The sequence below is a fragment of the Cibotium barometz genome, chromosome 59 (genome assembly GCF_041138505.1).
Source record: "Cibotium barometz isolate CiBa-2024 chromosome 59, ASM4113850v1, whole genome shotgun sequence".
NCBI lineage: Eukaryota > Viridiplantae > Streptophyta > Polypodiopsida > Cyatheales > Cibotiaceae > Cibotium > Cibotium barometz.
The window spans coordinates 478,018-502,519 of record NC_141104.1 but is presented as its reverse complement, the minus strand read 5'-3'; the positions used below and the strand labels follow the sequence as shown (position 1 = coordinate 502,519).

General features: G+C 41.2%; 1 protein-coding gene across 7 annotated transcripts in view; it reads right to left on the bottom strand.

Moving 5' to 3' along the window:
* Positions 1-20,492, bottom strand: part of LOC147605345 (uncharacterized) — a 238,245-nt gene extending 217,753 nt beyond the window's left edge. For 2 of the 7 annotated variants that reach the window (XM_086793016.1, XM_086793013.1), the window contains exons 1-2: positions 18,562-20,482; positions 17,818-18,443 (exon numbers count right to left, since the gene is read on the bottom strand). In XM_086793016.1, the coding sequence (XP_086649142.1) occupies positions 17,818-18,443; positions 18,562-18,618 (683 nt within the window). In that variant the 5' untranslated portion in view covers positions 18,619-20,482. Of the gene's footprint in view, positions 1-12,960; positions 13,392-14,268; positions 14,407-17,817; positions 18,444-18,561 lie in introns of those variants that run through there. The other 5 variants (XM_086793014.1, XM_086793015.1, XR_015265107.1 and 2 more) reach the window with 5 other exon arrangements.
* Between the last annotated feature and the right edge of the window lie 4,010 nt (positions 20,493-24,502).

The window sequence follows — 24,502 nt, the reverse complement described above, 5'->3', positions numbered from 1 at the left end:
GTCATATTCAATTTCTTTTGGATCTTCTCTTATCATCAATTGTGAAATATTATTTGCAATATAGTGCTGAACTCCTTTCCTTACCACTATCTTGAAATTGAATCCTTGGAGTAGTAGAAGCCATTTGGTGAATTGACCGGTGGTACATGGTAGATTCACAAGATACATGGCTTGATGATCCATGTAAAATACAAAGTCAATGACCAATAAATAATGTCAAAATTTCTTTACACTCTAGACCAAAGTTAGGGCTTCTCTTTAAGTGGTAGTGTAATTGACCTGTGTGTCTTTCAACTACCTACTTGTTGCAAAGTAGATTGGGTAGTCCTTGTTGTATTTTTCAGGTTGACATAACACACTCCCTACCGCATATTTGGAACCATCTGTATGCACATGGAATTCAATGTCCCAATTCGGAGCCATTAGTATGGGAGGATGTAATCGATCTCCACTTGAGGGTTTTGAATGCTTGTTTGCATTCTTTCACCCACATGAAATTCACAAGTACCTTATAAAGGGGTCTTGCAATCATGGCATACCTAAGTATGAACCTTCTCTAGTATCTGGCATGGCCCATGAATACTTGGACACCCAAAAAAGTTATCCATTTTGAGCCCAAAAATAAAAATGACTTTTTAACTTTTTTTTTGTATTTTGAACTTGAAATAGTAATGGAGGAGGATCTAATTATCTTAGACTATAAAATCCAAATCTTAAACCCTTATCCCTCATTATTCATTGTTCCCTAGAAGCTAGTCCCCCTCTTGCCAGCTCTGACACCCTACCAAATCCCACCTAGCATCTAGAATGGCAGAAAAATCCACAAAGTGAGTGGAATCTTTAGATTCTTTTTTTAATTCTTTCTCAAATTCATTGAATTTCACTTTTATAATATTTTATAATATAGAATAATTGATTATTTTTTTGAATTTGCAAATCATCACCCAAATCTGATCCCCGGGATTGGTTTTGTGTGCAGCCGTGTGAAAGATTGCACACACAGATCCAATCCTCGGGATCAGATCTGTGTGCAGCCATGATTTGGATGCCCCATTGAAACTGTGTCAAATAGAGGCACACATTTTGTCAAGGATGTAATACAATAACTTTTGTCTAGCTTTATGAGTATCCACAGAAAAAGAACACCCTACTATTCCCAAGGCAATGCACAAGGTGAGTCCACCAACAAAGTACTATGTATTATCCTCACCAAAATAGTGGAGCCCAAGAGATCTGGCTAGGTAGAAAAGCTTAATGTAGCCTTATTGGCATATCAAAGCACACAAAAGGCTAGAACAATATTTACACCATTTCAATTATGTACAGCCTTGAATAAATGGTCCCACTGAATTTGTAATACCAAACCTATGCATAACAGTATAAGAATACATGGGAGACCATGAGTTTCTCAAGGAAAGACTCTATCAACTAGAAAAGCATATAGAGATAAGGTTCATTTCCTACCATGCCATGATAGCAGAACAAAAAAGAAGGAAGGCATGGTTTGACAGAAACCTCAAAGATAAGGTGATCAAGGAAGGTGACCCAGTTCTATTATATAGAAGACATGGTTTGATTGAAGCCTCAAGGATAAGGGATTAAGGAAGGTGACTTAGTTCTACTATATAATGCCAAAGTCCACAAGGTCAAACTCAAATATCTAGGGCCATATAGGGTTTAAAAAATGAATCCAATTGGAGTTTTTTTTTGGGGGGAAAAAAATCCAATTGGAGTTGTGCTACTAGAAACACCAGACGGAGTCCAATTCAACACAACAATAAATGGGAGCCAACTAAACTGCCACTACATCAACACGCAAACCATCCCTGATAATAATGAAGATTTGAGAGCCCCAAGTCTTCCATAGCTAGCATTAGATTGTATCATGAGCACTCACTGGCATATGTACATCTTCACACATGTAGGTAGGTTCAATCGATTTCAGCCTAGGACTCAAAGGTGATGTGATTGAGTCAGCTACCCTATGAACTCCCTGTGAAGAGAATGGGAGAGAAGGAAGGAGTCTCACTTGCGGCTTTCTCACATACACAATGGGGGAATATACACAAAGGTGGAGGCTGAAAACAGTTTTCCTCTTCTTAGTTTGTGAGAGCCAAAAGAACTCTCTTAGTTTAAAAGAATAGGTGAACCCTATATGTGGTCTCAAACCAAACTCAGCTAACTAAGGTGGCATACTAACTGAGCCACTAACTAGAGTACATAAAGATAGCTGTCATCCAGCGATTATTCATGGGCAGTGTACCAACCACATCTGTAGCTAACAAGTCGGTGACATAAATGCACAACGGTCACCCTGGCATATCACGAGTGGAGCTCGATATCTCAACACTCCCCCTTGAGCTCAATCCCAATTCCTACACACCAAGCAAGTCTTTGAAATTGCGCAGCTTCTCTGCACCCAATGCCTTCGTGTGAATATGTCAGTTACCTGATCCTCTGTGCTGACATAAACTAGATCAATAAAACCTACTAGAACCTTCTCCCGCACATAGTGATAATGCACCTCAATGTGCTTTGTTCTAGCATGATAAACTGGGTTACTTGCCAAGTGTATACTGCTCATGTTGTCACAATAAATGACAACTGGGCCATCTGTAGACTAATGCATATCATAAAGTAGCTTATGCAACCAAGCTACCTCACATGCAACCATTGCTGCACCCCTATACTCAGCCTCTGTGCTCGACAAGGCAACTGTAGGCTGTTTCTTACTCTTCCAAGTGACTGCAGCACTCCCAAAAGAGAACACATATCCACTGGTAGATCGTCTATCAGAAATACTACCAGCCCTCAGCATCAGTGTATCCGTGCAACTGTATTTGAACCCCAGTCTCATAAAATAGTCCATACTGCAGTGTGAACTTCACATACCTCAGTATGCGTCTAGCCGTATCCAAATGGCATTTCTGCAACCTTGAACTTAGGCAATCTTGCAACAATATTTTGGGCCTGCATTCATTTAAGTCACTGTACATTAACATGACCAATGCGTTTATGCCAGATATCAATATCTGCAACTACACTGGTCCCATGTGCAAACATTGCTGCACTCAACTCAGGCATGTCCACATCCAATGTAAACATCCTGCCCTTCTTCTTCCCTTTTGCTATCAAGCGACCTTTATTTTTCATATCCTCAACAAAGCATTCATGAGGATTAAATATGACCTGCAAGCCGTGCTCAACCATTTGACCAATAGAAACCAGGTTCTTGGTGATATTCGGGACATGAAATACATCAGACAGGTATTTCTTTTTCCCATCCTGCATAGACAAAGGAATTTTACCAATCTGCACAATAGGATGTGTAGTATCATCACCAATCTCCACAAATCTTGGTCTTTCCATTTTCCTTGCATCCTGCATCCATTCTGCATGACCTGTCATGTGGTTTGACGCACCTGAGTCAACATACCACACATCATTGCTTTCTTCTGCACTTGTCACAGAATTGGTCATGTGCTGCACCACAAACAGATGCTCATTTCTGTCATCACCCTATCTACTAGAGGATGCATAATTGCCTTGCTGCAATTTTTCAGTCACTCATGATGTCATTCTACTTTTTATAGGTAGTCTTTAAACATATGACCCATTTTACTACAATAGTAGCATTTAACATTGCTGTTTGCATTTTGGCCTCTCTGCCATCCACCACGACCTCTTTGGCTCCCCCTGCCTCTAAAGTTACCACGTCCTCCTCCATAAGACTGGTTTTCTTGAATTTGCTGCATATTCTAATTTCTGCCCACGGCCTCCAAATCGGCCTGCTCTACCTCTGCCTCTACCTCTTCTAGCATTTGAGTAGAAGATAGCTTCTTTTGAAGTTCCTCTTGAAGAAGATGCACCACCATTTCTTTGCTCTTCAGAAATTAGAAGAGCAATCAACTCCTCAAAATCAGGAAAATTCTCACGGACGACAATGGATGTCCGGAATTGTGCATAATCCTTTCCTAGACCATTCAAGGTCACAGAAACTAAATCATCATCTTCCATTGGCGACCCAATAGAAGCAAGTGCATCTGCAATCTTCTTTGCCTTCATGTGGTAGTCATTGATGCTCATATTTTCTCTCTGCACATTATGCAACTCCTGCTTGAGCTGCATTTTCCTGGCTTGCGTATTTGTGCTTACATTTTTGTCAAAATATCCCACGCCTCCTTCGGTGTGCTTGCCTCGTGAATATGCATAATCATAGAATCTGAAATACTGATAGACAGCTAGTACATAACTTTTTTGGCTCTCTCATGCCAGCCTTTAAATGCTTGCAACTCCTGTTGATTGGGAACATTAGGAATAACTGGTTCTTGTTCAGCTCTAGTAAAAAACTCCCAATAGCCTTTTCCCTTAAGGAAATTCGTCATTCTAAACTTCCATGCTTGGAAGTTGTTCTTGTCAAGCTTTTCAGTGACAATCTGTGACGAAAGAGCATCAGACGCCATTACAGAACACTACAAAATATTCTGTCATTGCAAAAAAACACAACTTCTGCCTCACAATGGTAAATCTGCAAAACTGACGAGAGTGGTATTTAACCACACAGTCACTTCCTAGTGAGATTATGCATCAACAGGCAATAAGAATGATTCTGTCACTCCCAATATCTTTGCACACAGGCATACAATGTAATTTCTACAATAACTTTTCATCGACTTGCAGAATAGTGGTCGCACAACAAAAACAGGGCACTTTCTTGAGTGCCTGCGAAAAACTTCCACCACCAAAACGGGCACCAAAATGGCCTCGAATCAAAAAAATAATTTCACCAAGGGCTTTGCCCTTACTTGTAGCATATACTGCCCTCTCGCTACACCGCGAAGGGCGTCCCAATCTCAGATAGTGCAGTCTTGCACTTTCCGGCTGTGCTACCTGCTGCTACAGAGATTTGCTCCCAAACTCAAAAAAAAAAGGAAAGCAACACTGATCCTCTTACTAGGACACCGCGAACTTGGTTTGCTTTCTTGGGCTCCTTACCACCACGAACTGAGCTCTGATACCATGTGAAGAGAGTGGGAGAGAAGGAAGGAGTCTCACTTACAGCTTTCTCACATACACAATGGGGGAATATACACAAAGGTGGAGGCTGAAAACAGTTTTCCTCTTCTTAGTTGTGAAAGCCAAAAGAACTCTCTTAGTACAAAAGAATAGGTGAACCCTATATGTGGGTCTCAAACCAAACTCAGCTAACTAAGGTGGCATACAAACTGAGCCACTAACTAGAGTACATAAAGATAGCTGTCATCCAGCTATTATTCATGGGCGGTGTACCAACTGCATCTGCAGCAACTAACAAGTCGGTGACATAAATGCACAACGGTCACCCTGGCATATCACGAGTGGAGCTCGATATCTCAACACTCCCCACAAACTAAGCCAATTTGGCACGAAACCTTCTGTGGCTCATTTGCGTGTTTTTGATTGTCTTGCTTATGCTCTTGTGCCTGAGAAACAATGCAATAAGCCTGATGATACTTGTGGGATACAGTTTAGAAAGCAAGGGATACAGACTCTACCATCTGCCCCCTCAAAGTAGATTTTGGTAGTAGAGATGTTATTTTTATCGAAAACTCAGTTCAACTCATGCTTTCATGTAAAAAATAGCAGAATGTATGCTCACAGGACATGTTTGATTCCCTCCTACCTTTGTTTAATAGAGAGAAGCCATATATAGAGCAATTGAATGCTCAACCAAGTGTTGAAATTCAGCCTTTGTAGGTGCAAAATCAACCTTTTGATGAGGTAATTATTGAGGATGTAGTGGATGAGGAGAGGGAAGCCATAGAAGAATCTAAGTGTATACTGAGGATATGTAGAAGATAGATGCAGTGTATCTCGACATTGATTGCAATTCAAAAGCGAAATGTAGCTATCTAGTTGATCAAGCAGATCAAGATCCCAGGTACATCGACAGTGGTGCATCATCTCATATACAAATCATTAGCAACGGTTCACAGAGATGAAACCATTAGAAGGGCAGAAGAATGTTTTCTACACTACAGATAACACACAAAATCCAGTTCAAGGGAAAGGCATTGTCCCTTCGAATAATTTCACTGGTACGAAAGGATTAGTGAAAGATGTACTCTATGTTTTGACGCTCAGCTAAGTTGGGCAAATGACAGAATGCAACTATAGAGTCATCTTCGATGGAGATGAATGCACTATTAAAGATAAATCTAGAGGATATCAATTATTAGTAAAAGTAGTCAAGGAAGGATGCTTGTTTAGAATGCTAGCTTCAGTTCCAGATTTACATGCCATGTTAGCTCAATAGCAACCGATGCCACTTTTTGTAGTATGGCACAAGAGATAAGGGCATGTCAATTTCAAAAGCTTTTGGTGCATAGAATATGCCCACATACATGACAATCATTGCAGAAAGTTAGATGTGAAGTCATGTAAATGCATATCATGGTTGGCTATAGTGAAGAGAAGAATGACATATGCTCAAAAAGGCAAAGAAATGTAGGTTAAAACCATCAATTATGCTCTTATGACTACCATCATGGCTATAGAAGAGCCATTGTTCTTCAAAGATGCAGTTGACAAGCCAGAATGGTAGACTGCTATGAATGAAAAAATGGAGACATTGTACAAAAACAACACTTGGAACTTATGCGACCTTCAGGGATGATTTTTTCATGTTAGTTTCGCTAAGAAGCAAAAATTTTATATTGGTGTCGAAAGTTTGTATGCCTTAATAAAAATAAATGTTTGAAATAGTCGCCAGGATTTGAAACTTTTATGTGAAAAAATTGGAAGTTTCGCCAGGATTTACATACTTTACTTCAGAATTCAAAAGAAAATATACAAATTTGTGCTATATACTATGAATATTGTGAAACAAAAAAAATAGCGTGATAAAATTTTATCAGGATTTTATGTTTATATATATATATATATATATATACCTTTGATAAAAACATCCATGGCGACCTTCCACCAGGAAAGATGGCCATAGCAAACAAATGGGTTTACAAAGTGGAGTACAATCTAGATAGAAGCATTGAAAGATACAAAGGCAAACTAGTTGCAAAAGGATTTGCACAACAATATGGTCAAGATTATGATTAGACTTATGATCTAGTACCAAAATAAGATTTTTGACATCAATAGCGACACTCAGCAGATGGAATGTGTATCAGCTAGATGTCAAGACTTATTTTCTTAATGGTTACCTAGATGAGGAAGTCTACATGCACAAACCAGCAAGTTTTTTTGCTGAATCGATTCAGTGTCAAGCCCTTACGGGATTTGATTTCCGCAAAAATCCATCTTGAGTTTGCCGCGATGTATCAATCTTTTAACGTATCATCCGTTCTCTTCCGAATTCGAGTGTCTTCCGATCGCTCTGAGCTTCTGTCTAATTCTTGAATTTAAAGTAGGGCTTAGAAGCATAATTTTCGCTGCCAAATTGGTTCAGTTCATCTGCTGAATGGCGTCCATCGGCAGGTTGGTTCAATTACAGGAACTCACAAACGGGCTTGAAGTGAAACTTGCATTGAGTGTGCTTGAGGCTCCCACTGGTCTCCAGGTTGACGATGAAAACGATTGTGAAGATATCTTTCCAACAAGCAGACCAAACGTAGGTCGGTATACTTGTTTCCCAAGTTGAGATTCTTCTGTGGACTTCATTCTTAATTGCTAGACGCATCTCAATTTTTTCTGGGCAATCTTTTTATAGTTACTTGATCCATCCAGCGCGCGAGGAACATCTTTGTTGAATGGTTCTTGAAATTATTCATTTCAATTCCCTTGTGTGTGATTTCTGGGAGGAGAGCTTTCTGTAGTTAACAATCCGGTTCTGTGTGCTGCCTCCGCAGAGGATTTTTCGAAGCGCCCTTCAAACCGAGGAAGACCCCGCGCTGTGGCTAACAGGAGTGACTCGTCAACGAAAGTACTGCAATCTGCGTCGTCTGATTTCTTGGTGTGTTAAGCATCACATCGTGACATAATTCCAATCGTAAAGATTTTTTCCCCCCTCGTGATAATGTTTCTAGCCATTTTCCTTGGCTTGCAGTTAGCCTTTTTCCTGGACCTAGTACAGTTTACGAAATCAAATTTTCTGTTTGATCACACAGGTGGAATTATGTCCAAATCCCTCAAAGGAGCAGCTTGTTGATGCTGTGGAAAGGCATTTCATGTCGCAGGTGAGAAACCTTCCAGGCTTTTCATTTCAGAAAAACAAGCTCCTAGCTCAGAATATAAGAATTACAAGAGAGAAATTCAGACGGTATAAGTTACCCTGCGTGCTAAACTGAGAATGGGTCTTTCTGCACTTCTGGCTGCTTTGATTCATCTGGTTGTTTTGTTTGCATATGAGCGCTTGATCTCAGTTCTTTCAGAAGGATATTACAGCGACATTGTTTGGTGGAGGACTCCTACCAGGAAACTTTGTCCCTCATTAGCTCCAAAAGCTTGGTTTCTCCTGTTAATTTCTGGTTCAGTCCACTCACACTGCAAGTGAAATTTATCTATGATTCACTTCAATGGCTGCTTCCCCCTTCGCCATGGGAAGTAATCATCCCCTTTTTTCCCACTAGAAGGCTTAGATAGCACATTTCTTTCCTTTTCACAATGTGCAGGCAATCAATAAAAGTTTTTAGCAGCTGCTTCAACGAACCCTTAAAGTTCATTGCGCATCGTCTGATGCATTTTTGGTTGCCTTTTGAGTGACTATCGTGGGATTGAAACTGCACTATGTTGTATTTTTAGAGGATGAGTTCGGGATTGTTCCTGGATTCATCTAGGTACATATAATGGCTGATTAAGTTTACCAAAATTTCTAATTTCACTTGAATATTCTTTGTTGCTAGTAGGTTGATTTTACTCTTTTCTGTGCAGCAAATGGATGAGTTGCACGTAATTGCTAGCTTCGTGCAAGCTGCAAAACAGCTGAAGACAGTATGGATGAGTAAGGGTGTCATCAAGAATTCTGCACTTCTATGTTTTTCTGGCGACTTCACCTGGTGACTTTCAGCAGGCCGTGTAAAATATCCACACAGTTTGGATAGATGTGGCATGGTCAGAGTAGGGATTGAATAGCGTACAAGATCATACTGACATACGAGTACTAGCTTTGGTAACTTCGCATCTGAAGGGTCTCCAAACACAAGGAGGATATACTTCAACAAATGTAGGTGTACATAGCCATTGGAGATCCATCACTCTTAATGTCAAACATGATTTGGTCTTGCAGACAGTAAGTAAATGGCTGCAAGTTCTGATACTGTCACAATTTAAATTGTCTCTGTGTATTGTCGTTGGGATGACTTCTCTTTACTGGTCATGTTAATCAAAGGACACGTCTTTTTACAATTACCTTGTACATTCAAACATTTAGTAAACGGGAGGTAAAATCTGACTCGTTTATTTCTGATTCAGACTATTGAGTATGACAGATAGCCTCTTTGAAATATTGGTTTACTATCTTCACTTTCAGGATATGTTTTTTATTTTTTTGTGGGTTGGGGGGAGGAGCTTTCTAGTAAGGCCTGGTCAACATTCTTACCTTTTTCCTGTCATCAAGCTTGAATGCTTAGGAAGTGTAGTACATTTTTAAACTGAAGCACCCTCTACATTATCACGATTCTCCTTACCAGAATCATCTATCTCGTGTTACTATCTTAAGGTAGATGTCTGTTGATTACCCTGTAGATGCGGTCAGAAAATCCTGTCACATTTCCATATCTCTGTAAATTTTGAAGTGTCAGAGTTTGTTGACAAAAGAAAAATGTTATGGAGAAGGTTTTGTACTGGTAATTGTGCTGGGATTCTTGCCTTAAATTACTGACATGCTTTGGAAGCTAATCTGAACTTGCTCCCTCTAAGGCTCGTTCTTGGTTGTCTAAATGTTCAGCGGGGACGACATCGACTCTAAAAAGAGAAGATACAAAGGTAGTAAGTATTGAAGACGTTTGCTCTTGGATAGAATTTCTTTTAGATAATCTTTACATCACAATAGGTGATTCTTCGTTTCAACAAATTATAGAAATTCCCATGGGCACTAATTGTGCTATCTTTTTAGCAAGCTTTTATCCTTTCACTTATGAATTTGAGTTTATGCAACGTCTTATTTCTATCAATACTTGCACTGACTTTCAAAACTTTATGTACAAAGATGCTTGTGCAAGGAATCTGTCCTTGTGACTCTTGTGAGCTGAACTACACTTCAAGAGGGGATTCTTGTGTTTTCTTAGATCTTAGACTTTCTCAATCTACCTTAGGATTAGAGGTTGATATATATGATAACCTTGAACAACCTGAATATAGTGGTTCACACATTATAAAAATGCCTCACATTGACTTAAAACATTTCTTATTTGGCAACATATGGAGTCATTTCTTTCCAATTCCATAGATTTTCTTGCCTTTGTACAACTAAGGAGTCTTTTATCAATCAATGTAGTGTGTCTATGCGAAAGCTAATAACTACGTAGGGACTAAATATATGTTTTTTTTCATCCAAGAAAAATAATGAAAAAAACACATAATCTTAGATATGTAGTCTTTTATCTATGGTGTATCAGCCTTAGGTATTTTTAGAATGATTGAACATAAGCTGAGAGATGAATAGCTTGTTTTTTTTTTTAGTTTCAAAAGAGAGTTTGATTGAGTATGTATGTGCTTTCTAAGTTAGGAATGTAATTTTGCATCTTTGTAGGAAGATGTATATAAGTGTAAGGGGTTCATTTAGTTTTTTATGTTTTAAATGAGAGAGAGAGAGAGAGATTTTATTCTTGTTTTTTGGAAGATTTTGTTTCTTGATTTACTTGTTTATTTTTACTTAGCCACCTTATTCCTTTCTTCTTTATTTGTTGATTTCTTTCTCTTTTGTTAATTTGACTCATTTTAGTAAGCACTGGGTTTGTCTACCAAGAGACTTTGTGGGTCTTTAGAAACCTGGTATATAGTTGCTTATGCTTGGGCGCACTGATGATGTTGCTTTGCTTGCTAAGTATGTCTTCCTTTTGTTTTCTAATAAGTTTTTGTTACCTCTTTTTTTCTCTCTTTCGTTTTCTCTTTTATTTTCTGTGTAGATTTTTGGACTTCAGAACAAAAAAATATAAATTTGTATGATTGGATATATTCTAGTCTTACAAAGGTATATTGTGTTTCCAAAGTACTCCTATTGTATTGCTGTTGCTGAATCCTAATGTTTTGTAGACAGTTGTTCCACACTAAAAGCAATAATTTCTGAAGGACGCTCATATTCTAAAATTTCTGATGGCTAGGCTACTTGTAAGGAATAATTTTTGTTCTGATACTATACTCTGCAGCATTGCATGTGCGTTTTGGGGAGCTAGTATTGGGATTCCAAATGCTTTCTACATAGAGGAGGACCTCACCAAGGTATTTATGCAGATCTAGGTTTCACATATTCAAGGAGGAATGCCATCTCCCTCACTTATGGTTGCAACCCTCACTGTTATTAGTGAATTTCATCATTATACTGGTAGTAATAAGAGACGGAAGATCCTTAGACATGAGATTGGTATTCTCATAACTGTTGATAGCCCTGCAGAGGGAAGAGTTGAAATGGTCCATGGATGCTTGGATTCATGAGTGCCTTGTTGCATGCAGCAAGGGATCAACAACAGATATTGCTTGATCACAGAGCAGAGTATGTCTTTCATGCTCGTGGGTCATTCTAGACCAGATGGGGGATAAGTTCAATAAACACTTCTTTTACTCTTGGCCCTAGACATAATAGAGAGAGTGTCTCACAGCTTATTGACTCAGATAGGGTTTTAAAGATAAAGCCAGATGTCATCTTATGCATAGCTACAGATTTTTATGCCTCCCTTCTCACAAACAGATCATGACACTCAGGTTAGAGATGATGCTAGAAATGTTATTTGTGGCAGAGCATTCCCATTAGGGGAGAAATGGGGTCTCAAAAGGGCCTTATAAGGAATGGATTAAGAAATGGATTAGTCCTAATGAAAGGGTCAAGGTAGGTCCTAAAAAGTCCTAACCCCCCCTCACCTAGGTCGGTTAAACCCAAAAGTGACCCCACCTCTTACACAACTCTTACTCCTAGGTGGGAACCAACAAATTCAAAATTCAAAATTCGAATTTTGAATTTCCTCCCTCCCTCCCCCTCATCACTCCCTCCTCCCCCTCCCTCCTCCTCCGCCTCCCCCCTCTCCCTCCTCACTCCCTCCTCCCCCTTCCTTCTCCTCCCCCTTCCTCCCTCCCTCCTCCACGCCTGCTCCTCCTCCCCTCCCCCTCCCTCCCTCCTCCATGCCTGCCTCCCTCCCTTCTCCACGCCTTCTTCTCCTCCCCTCCCCCTCCCTCCTCCACGCTTGCTCCTCCCCCCCTCCCTCCTGCTCCTCCCTCCTCCCTCCCTCCTCCTCCACGCCTACTCCTCCTATCCCTCCACACCTGCTAGTCCACCCCCCTTCCTTCATCTTCAACTGCTAGTCCTCCCTCCCTTATCCCTCCTCCTCGCCCTCCCTCTTCCTGCGTGTTGCTCCTTCAAGCTTGCTTCTCTACACTCCTTTACTCATGGCACCATTCGAGCACGTCTCCGACAAGTACCAGGTTCACCGTGCTGCAGAAGGGAAAAGTGCATGGGACGTTGCTGATAGCCTAGAACGCCTAAAACCCGCCACGGCACGAATTTGTGCAGAATGCCCACATTCTGCCCAAATTCATGCCGTGGCGGGTTTTAGGCGTTCTAGGCTCTTGGCGACGTCCCGGACACCTTTCCTTTCTGCGCCATGGTGAAATTCCTCTAGGATTTAACAGAAATGAACTTTCGATACCCAAAATTGGTGAAAATCATACTAAATTGGCTAGAAATGCATTAAATTAACACAATTAAAAGGATGGAGAAAATATATAATCGAAAAATTAAACAAAATACAATGGAATAAATATTATGAATTCATGACGAGCAACAATGAATTAAAGAAAATAATAAAGACATGTAGTCATTAAAGTCATGTATCCATTGAAATATATGTTTATATTTACAAAAGGCCTCACAGGCTTTCTTTCTTCTTAGCTACATTGACTATAGGGGTCTTTGAATCCCCTAGTGGAATCCTAGACATAAACCTAGTCATAATAGCACTAACATCCTCCTCTTCTGCTTGTTGCCCTGCCAATGCCCTACCGTGAATGTTCGATCCAAAAGCATTGATAGCAGCTAGGCGGTGTACCAAAATCACTTTGTCGGCATTCCGAGTAATGTTGGAGTATACGATAGTGCACGACAATGCCTTGCACTTCAGCAGCTCCGAAGGACCACGAGGTGCTCTGCGACTTTGCCAAGGTAATGGGCCAAAGAATGATCTCACCCAAATGTGCTGTGAACATTAATTATCCCATCAAGATGAGAATTTATCAAGATCAAACACGTCCTGCAACAATTCAACAAACATTAGAAGACTGACAAAACAAATTATACTGAAAGAACATCAAAATAAAAAATATTGTTCGAACTTAGCATTATCGGCTTCTATCCCTTCCTCATTTGCAATGTTGATGGAACTAGGTGCTGTGTGATGTTCCATTTGGGAGGTGGAGGCTTTCTCCCAACCTGTGTTGGAGGAGGAAACTTCTGCATGAGAGGGCTGTGCATCATATATGGACATGTCTGCATCCCTCATTGAAACCAGCATCGTCAAGAGAAAGTCTTCCATTGTCTGGTCTTCGGAACCTAAAACCCCGGGATCTCTGACACTTGTGTCAGCATCGAACCCAGATAGGACTCCGAGTGCCTCATCCTCTTGCAGTCCAAAAAGAACCTCTATGTCATGGAGGAATACGTACTCTTCTCCATCGATGATGAGGGGGGACAAGGACCATAAGTCCGCCGATTCTGGGTCAGCGGTCCCCGATGCAGATTCTTGCTCTACTGGGGGCTCTTGAAGTAGGCTCAATGCTTGAGCTGCTTCCATGTCCTCTCTTGCATGATCAAGACTCTCTTCCATGTACATGTTAGAGTCTAGTCTAGGGATGAGGAGATCAACAGTTCTACTAGAGGGGGTGGTGGACGATGAGGCTTCTTTCTCTAAATTTCCTTGTTGGAGAAGAAAGATGAATGTCATCTCCCATAAAGGAATTTAGTACTTGTATTTCCTGTGATCCCCGCTTTTAGGATGTCTTTTACTTCTACCGTCCTAAACCCTTCCTCTGTAAGATTATCACAAGAGCGGGCCAAGCACTTTACAAACTTGGGTTCCTCCAGGAACAAATGCTTTATGTAATCTATGGGAACCCATATCTTTGAAGAGTGGTTAAGTGTATAAGCAAAATTTGTGAAATTCTCTTGCACGTAGAGGATGAGATCTGCGAAGTCATCCTTGGTTCGCATATATGTGCCTAGGACATATAAAGTCCTATCAAACATTAAAAATAGCTCTTCCTCACGACCTGCAAATGTAGTTTGCAACGAGATGAAATCATGGAATGCAGTTCGAGCTAAATCCATGGCAAATAGCGACTGATGGAGTGAGTAACTTTTGAGGGTGGGAGTTTCTATGGCTCTCTAAACATGAAAGTGAGAATGTGATGTAAAAAGGGCCCTTACCCCTTAATATATATCAAAGCCTAAAAAAATTAAAACTAGTCATAAAATCCACAATTTCTTTGAAAAACATTTAACTGAAAGGAGAACATCAAAAGAAATAACATCTCAATTTAATTGTCCATCATCTTTTGAAGCAATGACTAGGATTTGATAAAAAATTAAATGCTGCATTAGTCAAACACATTGTTAGCAATCTTCAAAGTTGCAGGAGGAATGAAATTGGCACTATGCATGCACTTCTCCATACGGCAGCTGATCTTACCATTATTTAAGGTAAAGTAGGACTTTGACATGCCGTCCTCCATGACCAATAGGTGTTCTCACACATCCCTTAGAGTCCATTGCAATGTGACATTCACATTCTTGACATCTCCCTCTTCAACATCAATAGACAAACTTACCCCTGTATTGTCTTCATCATTGCAAATAGCAAGGAGAACATGCAAGCATATTTGGATGCAACTGGGGACTTCTGCAGACACTCAGGAATGCAGGTCAACATAGACAAAACAAAAGTAATTGTGATTGGGACCCATAACAAACAGATTGACGTCACCTTTGAAGCAGAGCCCTTGGAAATAGTCAACACATATAAATATATAGGGAAGGAATTTGCAAATAGCTACAAATGGAATGCATGTGTGGAGAAAAGAATTCTAGGAGGTTTGAAAGCTCTATACAACTTTCAAATAAATTAAGTGCAAAAGGCACATCTATGGAATTGGGAAATGAGAACGTTTCTGTACACCATGCTTGCGCAAACAATGATCCTTTACGGATGTCCAGCTTGGGCTCTAGGACCTACTGGGAAAGAATAGAAACCTTACACAAACGTTTCCTCATACGGGAGTTAGGGGTTAAGGCACAAACACCCTACCCCATCCTACTCGCTGACACAAGTATGATACCTCTGGAAGGGGAGGCAACATGTCAATTAATGGCTTACCTCAACAAAATTGAGAAGACAGACGCCAACAAGATACCACAAGGCAATAGAAGCTATGCAAATCATGGGACCGCATAGAGCGGGGATGAAATGGATGGAATCATGGGGCATAACAGCCAATGATATACCAAAGGATGCATGTGAAATTAGGGGGATAATGACGGAGAAAATGCTATAGAAATTATGGCATAACCTGAGATACAAAAGTCCAGTTCTACAAACAGAAAATTCACCCAATGGACATCTGTGGAATGCAAAAATACCCTGGGGGAGACATATCAATGATCTAGAGGTGGTGAAGGGCAGGTGGACAAGACCCAGGATCCCCAGAGAGGAAAGAACCGACAAAATCTGCCCCACAGGGGCAGTAGAAGATGAACATGTACTCCTAAGATGTAGAGCCTATGCACACGTCAGAGTAGGATATAGGGGCAACAGAGGAAATCTGAAAAACCTATTGGAACAGCTGGCCAAAAAGCTAGGAAGCTACTTAAAACTATTAGTTTAATAGTGGTCACCAGTCCCACAGATCCTGAAGGGTCTCACGCGTGCGTAGCCCCTCTCTCCACTTGCATGACTTCTCCGCTCCACCTTCGTAGCTCCTCCGCTCCACCTACGTAGCCCCTCTCTCCACCTACGTAAGTTCTCTGCTCTACTCCACCTGTGAAACTCTTCCGCTCCACCTACATAGCCCCTCTCCCCTCTCTTCACTTCTACGTAGACCAACAGAAGGCAGTGCGCTTGCAGCAGGACCCCATTGTTAGTTAGTTAGTTAGTAGGCAGCAGCAAGCAAGCTTTCCCCTAACCACGAGCTGGGATGAACCCCTAGCCCAACCCCGGGGTTAGTCTCATCCAGGGTTTTTTTGGGCCAGTATGGAATGGCCTAGCCTTTCCTCGAGCTCCCCTCAACTCCAGCAACTACAAACAGCAGAATCTGACCCTCTCCGTATGCTCAGACGTTCTACTGAGGAGGTCTGAATCAACCCATCATTGGAACACATGAACAGATTTATTATCTACAGCAAGAGGTGAGAGAGTTAAAGATGCAGTTGGCAGCTGTGACAGCTAAACTTCAGGTTCTTGAAGGACCTCGCAAGCAGGCAAGAATTGATGAGGTAGTGAAAGCTTGCAAGGCTTCTCCCCCTACCCCTTGACCGGTCTCTATAGTTAAAGATCTTGTTCACACTGAAGTACAAATGAGTAAGAAAGAAGTGATTGTGGAGGTTGATACAAAGGCAAGTAAAACTGATATCTGAGAGAGTTCAAGGAACACAGGGCCAGACGTGACAATGCATTGAAGATTAGAGGAGGACTCCTTGAGGCTGGTACAAAGAGGACTCTTTCAGGGAGACTTCAGCACAAGCATTGAATGGGAGATTGATGATGATGATGGAGCAACTAATATCCGGCACTCTGGAGGACTTGCTATCATTACACTTAAATCCCAAGACTTACGGATCAAGCTTCTCCAACAATCTTACAAGTTGAAAGGGACCAAGCTATGAATAGTTGAGGAACTCACACAAGCTCAATTGAAGGCTAAGGCAAAAGAATTGGCCAAGGTCAAGGCTGCTAGAAGGATGGAAAAAGGGCAATATACCGTGAAGGCATAGCAATCATCAAAGAGTTTACATCCAAACCAAAAGACTCTCAGTCTTAAAATGATGTATCGCTGATTATGTTTTTCAGACTATTATGTAGGTACGTTGATTTTTACACTCCCTGGGAGCTGCCATGCACTCTCCCTAAGCAGATGTACTAGATGGTTTTTTGTTCTCTCATAATGTTGGTCTTCCGTGGACATTAAGAGACTCTCTCTCTAATTAGATATCTCAAATCTAAACCCAAAGACTCTCAATCTTGAACTAATGAATGTACTAGATCGTTTTTTGCTGTCTCACAATGTTGGTCTTCCATGGACATTAATAGAATCTCTCTCTCTCTAACTATAGATTTCAAATCGAAACCCAAAGACTCTCAGTCTTAAGCTTATGTAATGAAGACCATTTTATGATAGGACTAGCATTTAGGTGTATGCTATAATAACCTCGAGCTGAGATGCCATGTGCACTCCTCGACTCTCTGGTTTATCCAGATATTGTAAGTCCTTCTGACATTTTGCATTGTCCCATAGGCATATTAGGCCTCCCGTGGATGTCAATATGACTCTCTCTCTCTCTCTCTCTCTCTCTCTCTCTCTCTCTCTCTCTCTCTCTCTCCCCACACACATGCATGCACACACGCACACGTGCGTCCACACGTACCCATATGCATGACTTGTGCACGTCACAAAAATTGTATTACTGACCTGAATCTGACTCGCTTTAAATCTTTGCCACCACCTGGTAAAGATGTGAACGTGATGTACACTCCAGGCTCGTCTTGCTCCACCCATTCTGTCTCCACATGCTGTTTTAAGTGATTGTCATTCGTATCAAGAGATGAATTTCCACCATTTGAAGCATCAGTGTCCTCTACAGTTCCTTTGCTGTCCTGCAAGGATCCCACCGTTGCATGCCATAAGACTACTTTAGTTCCATTGTTTGCAGCTGCCATTCCCTTGTCATCCACATGAACATCATCTGAAACTCTTGATGTGTCGGCAGGTTTACATCCGCCATTTCCAACTTCTGCACTATTTTCAGTCTCTAGGGTATTAACTCTAGGTGTTACATTCTGTGAAACAACCCTTTGCGGTAAGTGTAAAGCTCCATTGGGTGTTGCATAAGGGCTGGATGCACCATTGGATTCATAGTCGTGAACAATCCGAATGGTTTGATTGCCACCCTTCTGGTCATGGAAACAAATGCCTTCCAACTCTGGTATACCAAGAGATTGTGCAGCCCCTTCCAAAGCAACAAATGGACAGGAGGCTTCTTCGGGCCCACCGCGATCATGTATCTGTGCAGGAAGTTTAACTGCCAAATCTTTTAGCTGCAGCAAGCAGAGAAATCACATTCAGACCTTTATCCAAGTACCCATGTGAAAGCAGGATTGAATTATCATTTGTTACATGCCAACCTTGATGAACTAGAAGATGATATTAACTTACGTCAGGCATACATGGGTGCCTACCCAAAGGTAAATGGTTACTGAGTCGCCGCACCATGGAAACAAATTAAGGCACCTAATAACCCAGGCTTTGGTTTTTAGTGCATGTTTTCATAAACAGAGGATTTGTTCTGAGGCTCTTCTATGTGATCATAATTTTTATGATATTTCTGGCATTCTTGAACACACGATATTTAAGGAAATAAGAACAAAAAAACAGAAATACAAAAAGGAAAGAAAAGAAAGGCAAGGATTAGTCCATTTGCATAGGGAGCTTATGGAACTATCGTCATATAATTAACTGAAATGCATGCAATCATGAATTTACAAGAGGACAGTGCAATGCATCAAGAAAAATGCAGTGAGGATCATGCCAACTCAATATTGGAACCTGTCACAAAACAGTACCTCCTGCTTCAAGTGTCACTGGTGTCTGCAACACCATGGACCCTTGAGATCAAACTGTGTGCATGCATTCAAAACTTGTGGAAAGACCAGCTTTATTCCCAATGTGTCATTATAAATACAAACAACCTTAGTGTAATTTTAGTTTCCTGAGAACCCAATCAAGCCTCCATATGTTATGGCATCCCTATTTGTAACATTAGTGCCTCAAGTCAGTGCACTAATAGCTGCCTCGGATGGTCCCTGGACACAGAGCCCCTGTTACAGCTGGACTCTGGATATTATTGATCTACTCTCTCACTGACATCAGAAATGGTGTATTACAGCTTTGGATCCTATGATTCAAATTACACCAAAATTTTAGACAGAGGGCGATATATTAAAAAAGTTATACAGATACAAGTAATCCCCGGAGGATATGCTTTGAGGATCAACCCAGAAATAGCCAGATGCATCTACCATGAACAGCTTCTTCAACTGCTTAATTCAAGGAGAGTTCCTATGTGACTGTGCTATGATAACACATCGTCTTGCAAGAAGCAATCACATATTGCACTTGACAATAATAACAATTAGCTGAAGCAAACAGGTATCGGTGCCATGTATTCATTTCACACAGCAAGTTTGTGCAAAGAGACAGAAATCGTGCCTCACTTCAGATTTGCATCAAGCAAATCAAAGTATTTGCAATAGATATTGTCACATACAACAGGACCTGTAATTAATGGTGTTTTCTTTTAGTCACCGCAATCCACACAACTCATCTCAATAGAAAGATTATGAAGAGTACTCACCTGTTTTGAGTGTCATTTACCTCGACATCAAGACTTCCCCAATTGTATTTAGCCTATCTTGGCCTTTTCTTATATGGAGGGAAGAGTAGTGGCAGTGCTTGGTGGACTCATCCGAGCAAGCCCTCACTTTCAAGGACTGAGCGTCAGCCCCTTCTTTGGCATCCGGAGGTCTGTGATCAGGAGTGATGTATGCTAAGGCAGCAGGTGAACATCGGGTGGACACAGTGGGACACTAGCCTGACTAGGTCCTTTGCAGCATGAAGCCAGCTCCCCAGGAGACGGAGGCACATGCAAGAGCTCTCTCGCACTTGAGAAGTTGAGAGGGGCGGGGTGAGTACGAGCTAATGGAGATGACGCCACCATCCCTAAGTCTCGGAGGGATCGTCTACACAGAGCCCCCGAGTTGATATGGGTAGTTCTCTAGGACAACCCCACTAGAACCTAACCCTAAACACAGTCCAAAGATGATTAACAAAATCAAAATAAAGATCAGGAGGCAACTCATCTCCCAATCACCCTCAAGCATGCAAGCTAGAGATCACACTCCCACGAGGCGATGCCCATAGCTCTCGTGTCTCGTACTAACCCTCAACATAGTATCTTGCGGTCTGCAATATAGAAGGCACAAGTCTAGGCTCATGATCCAGACCAGACCTATCAGTGCATTGAATGTCATCCCAATAGCCTTAGCCACTCTTATATAGAAGAGCATCCCGCTAGCAACAAGCGTCCAACTGATTGGCCGCATGTTCTAAGTCTTCTATCCCCACAGGGCCCCCTAACCCTACTCGACTAAGTCCACCAATCCGAGGATTAGCAACCAGGTGCATAACAGCCTTTCCCTCTTAAAGGCGTTTACTCCTAAACAAAATTTGGAGTTCTTCAGCAAACTAATAATCGACTCCCAAGTTAAGTCTTCCTCAAACATATCCTTCCACTTGACTTTGAACTCCCCAATTAACTTATTCTTGAGTTTCCTCTTCCTAAGCTCGATAACTCTTTCAGCCTTAATCACATTTATATTTCTAAAAGCTGGCTTGCCTGCATTTGTAGCTTTTCTACTTAGAACATCTATCTAGTTAGTTCATCTGTATCCATCAATTGGAGTTTTCTTCTAGAGTTTGCTAAGGCCATCTTCTTGCTTCCACCTTACTCTCTTGCTCCCTCAAGGTGTTCTTTTGTGCCAAGCTTCCTTCAAGATTGATTTCAAATTCGATCGTGACTCGTCCATCCCAAAGGTTGTTTCCTTCACCATTTGATTCAATGTGTCTATGAAAGTTGCTACTTGTTTTCTCCCTATAAGATAAATCTAAGGTCATCTAGCAGCTATCCCAAGCACTCTTGGTTTTTATTTTTGGGGAGCAAGTCTTTCTCATCTGAACTCCATTTCTCGATCGATTTGAGTCAGTGTCTTCCATGCGTGTTGCCCTACAATATTGTACTATATATAGTTCATCGATTTCATCCACTTTTCCAGCGTAAAATCACCCTATTTCACAGCAATTTTAGTTCACCTTGCTAGTGCCAAGCCAAAGCTTGCACTTGGACACCATTGGTCTCAATGCAATTTGGCATATACACAAACTCACGAGTGATTTCTATAAGCATTTTAAAGTTTCAAGCACCAAGGCATCATGTAGGTTGACAGTTTGCTCCAGGATCTATCCTAGACAAATTGTGATTTGGTCCAAGCGCAATCGTAGGCAATTGGAGATTAAAACCATGAGCATATTCCTAGATCGCAATAGACTTTTGGGCAGCTCTCTATTAGTGTTTGCATACTCGAAGGAGTTTGGATTGTTAAATTCGCAGTTTTGGATGTGTGGTGATTCATTTTTTTCTCCTACAATCATTCTGGTTGTTTTGGACTAGGATAATGGAATTTGTTGTTGTTACTGATGTTGCAATGCATGTGGTAGAGCTTAGGAATAGACTTGCACCTACCACATGATCTTTTATATCTCAGCTTTGATTCCTGACTGAGTTTTTTGTTCCACCTTGGCAACTTTGAATATATTTCCCCATGTGGTCATAGCTAGGGTTTTGGCAAAGGCATCTACATAGTTCTTCACTTGTCCTATTTCCAAGGAGAGATCATTATATATTGATAGATAGGGCTTCTAGTTTATTTGGTTCTGGCTGGAATCAGAAATCACATTGTAATTACAAGCTGAGAATCATTGTAATAAAAGAAATATGCTAGAGTTTATTTCCAATAGTAGGGGAGGTCCTCATTCACACCCCACGCTCTAGCAAAGAGTTGGCACATTCCTGACTTTGCAGTAGTGCACATGAGATTTTTAGCATCCAACAGATTTATCGCCCTTAGGAACAAGTCCTACGCTCTGCTATTTTCAAGCTCATTTTGGCCTTGGCCTAGCTCTATACCTTTTGTGAGCACACAGGACCCATCAATCACACTAATTGAACTAGAATGCTCTAAGGCCCTCTCGGCACTACGAACCCATAATGAACAGGGTGAACAACCACCCTTTGGGTCAAAGTAGCCTTTTTCACTTGCACGAGCGCCAAGTAGAACTGGTGCGGCTTCTTTGTTCTAATGATTCCATACCCTCAAAATCTCTCTATTTTTCTCATTGAACTCTATCGCTTGCATGGCTTTTGAATGGTTTATGATGTTTTGAAGCTCCTTCCAGTTCTCATGGCTATTAAATTCCAATAAATAATTAGGTTAATCACTAGAAATCACACCTCCGAGTAAGCGAGACATGGACAATTGCAAGATTGAATTCAATGGAAATTATGCTTCTGGCAGTGTGTATGACTCTAACAATTGTAGGATTGAATGTAGCATGAGAACCATCACAGCACGCTTTGGAGCAAGTTCATTACTTGGGAACAGCACCTAGGATTTCAGAGATCAATATAATGGTCATTCTAAAGCAATGTCTAAGCTTTGATTGACAACTGATATATCTATAATCAATACTAGCACAGCTGCACCATTGAAAAGAGATCTAAAAGGATTAGAAAGATATATCAGCTAAAACATATGGATTCCTTAGGCAAGCATGATCAAAGAGATAAAAGGATTAGAAAGATAAAAGAGAGAAAAGGATTAGAAAGATATATCAGCTAAAACATATGGCTTCCTTAGGCAAGCACGATCAATGTGTACGCCATTCCACCAATACATGTGCCCACACCACAATATCTATGATGTGCATGCCAAGGTTTGCTTGTCACTTCCTTATTGGTCAAGATAGGAAAATGTAGCTTTTTTTAGATGTTTTCTCAAAGTCCTATAGTCCATTAAAAATGTCATATTTGTAGGTATCGACACAAATTTCTCTCACATAACTTGGCAATGAAGTACGTATTACACAAAGCCTCATTGCACTCAAAAGTGGTGTGCCTACAAAAGACACTTTTTAAGGAGTGTTACCATATTATAGTAGTGATGTGTGTGAACACACTTAGGACCGCCGGGGCACTTTTTCCCTCACTAGGAGGTTTTTTTCCCCGTGCATTGTATATACGCCCATTATCTTCTAGGGCTTGTAATCTTCATTTTTGGCACTCATAATACACTACTGTGTTGTGCTCAAGCTTCCTCATCTTCTTGAAGTTGTGTGTGCATTCCTGCAACCCTAATTCCAACAATTGGTATCAGAGCAGGCTTCCTCCTCCCGGGCAGGATCACCGGCACCTGCCGCTTCATCTCCTCCGATTGCAACGAGGTTTCACGAGCGTCTGCAGGTTAGTATATGCCGTGGGATAGCCCGTAGGGCTAGGTCGTTTCAGAATTTTGATCTGAAGTCATTTCGCCCTCCGTTTTTGCATTCCAAGTACTGCGCAGGCAAAATCGTCCTACTGTGCAGATTTTCTGTCAAGATTAAAATCTGCAGGACAGGTGCCCATTCGTCTGTTTTGGGCTGTGCTATATAGCACAGGTCGATTTTATACAGGTTTACCTCTTGCAGACAGCACTTACATCTAGTAGTACAGTCATTGGCCATGGCTGACAACAATGATGTATTCCGCATGTTGGCTGCTGAGGATAAGTTGGATGGCACCAACTATCCATTGTGGGCATATATGATGCGACATGTATTGGTAGCAAAGGGGTTATGGAATATTGTGCAGGGTATTGATGCACGTCCTATTGTGGCTGGGAATGCTGCAAACACATCAGAAACAGGTACTGTTGATGATGGTGCAGGCACAAGTGCTGTAGCAGCTGTTCGAGAACCACCACTTTCAGCAGAGCAGATTCGTTGGGATGGTAGAGATGCGCAGGCTCATGCCTTGATTGCGCTGTCTGTCAAACGTACCATTATCCCACATATTCGCTCCTGCAGGACTTCTAAGGATGCTTGGGATGTACTTGCCACATTGTATCAGGCAAGAAATGAGGCTCGTGTTGCTTATCTCCGAAAACAGTTGGAGAATGAGCATATGAACGAAGGTGATTCTATGGATAGCTTTTTGACAAAGATCAAGGATTTCAAAGAGCAGCTCATTTCTGCAGATGAAATCCTGTCAGACAGTTCACTTGTGCAGACTGTTTTGAATGGTCTACCAGATTCTTATCAGGGTTTTGCTTCCACTCTTCGCTTGATGATGAAAGGCAATCCCAATGCCTTATCATTTGAGGAGTTAGTTTCTGTTTTGCTGCAAGAAGACCAGTCAAGGCAAAACAGGAATAGTATGCGTGTCGCAGATCAAGCTTTCGTTGCTAGTCAGAGAAGCGGGAAAGGTAAAGCTGGCTTTTCTTCTAGT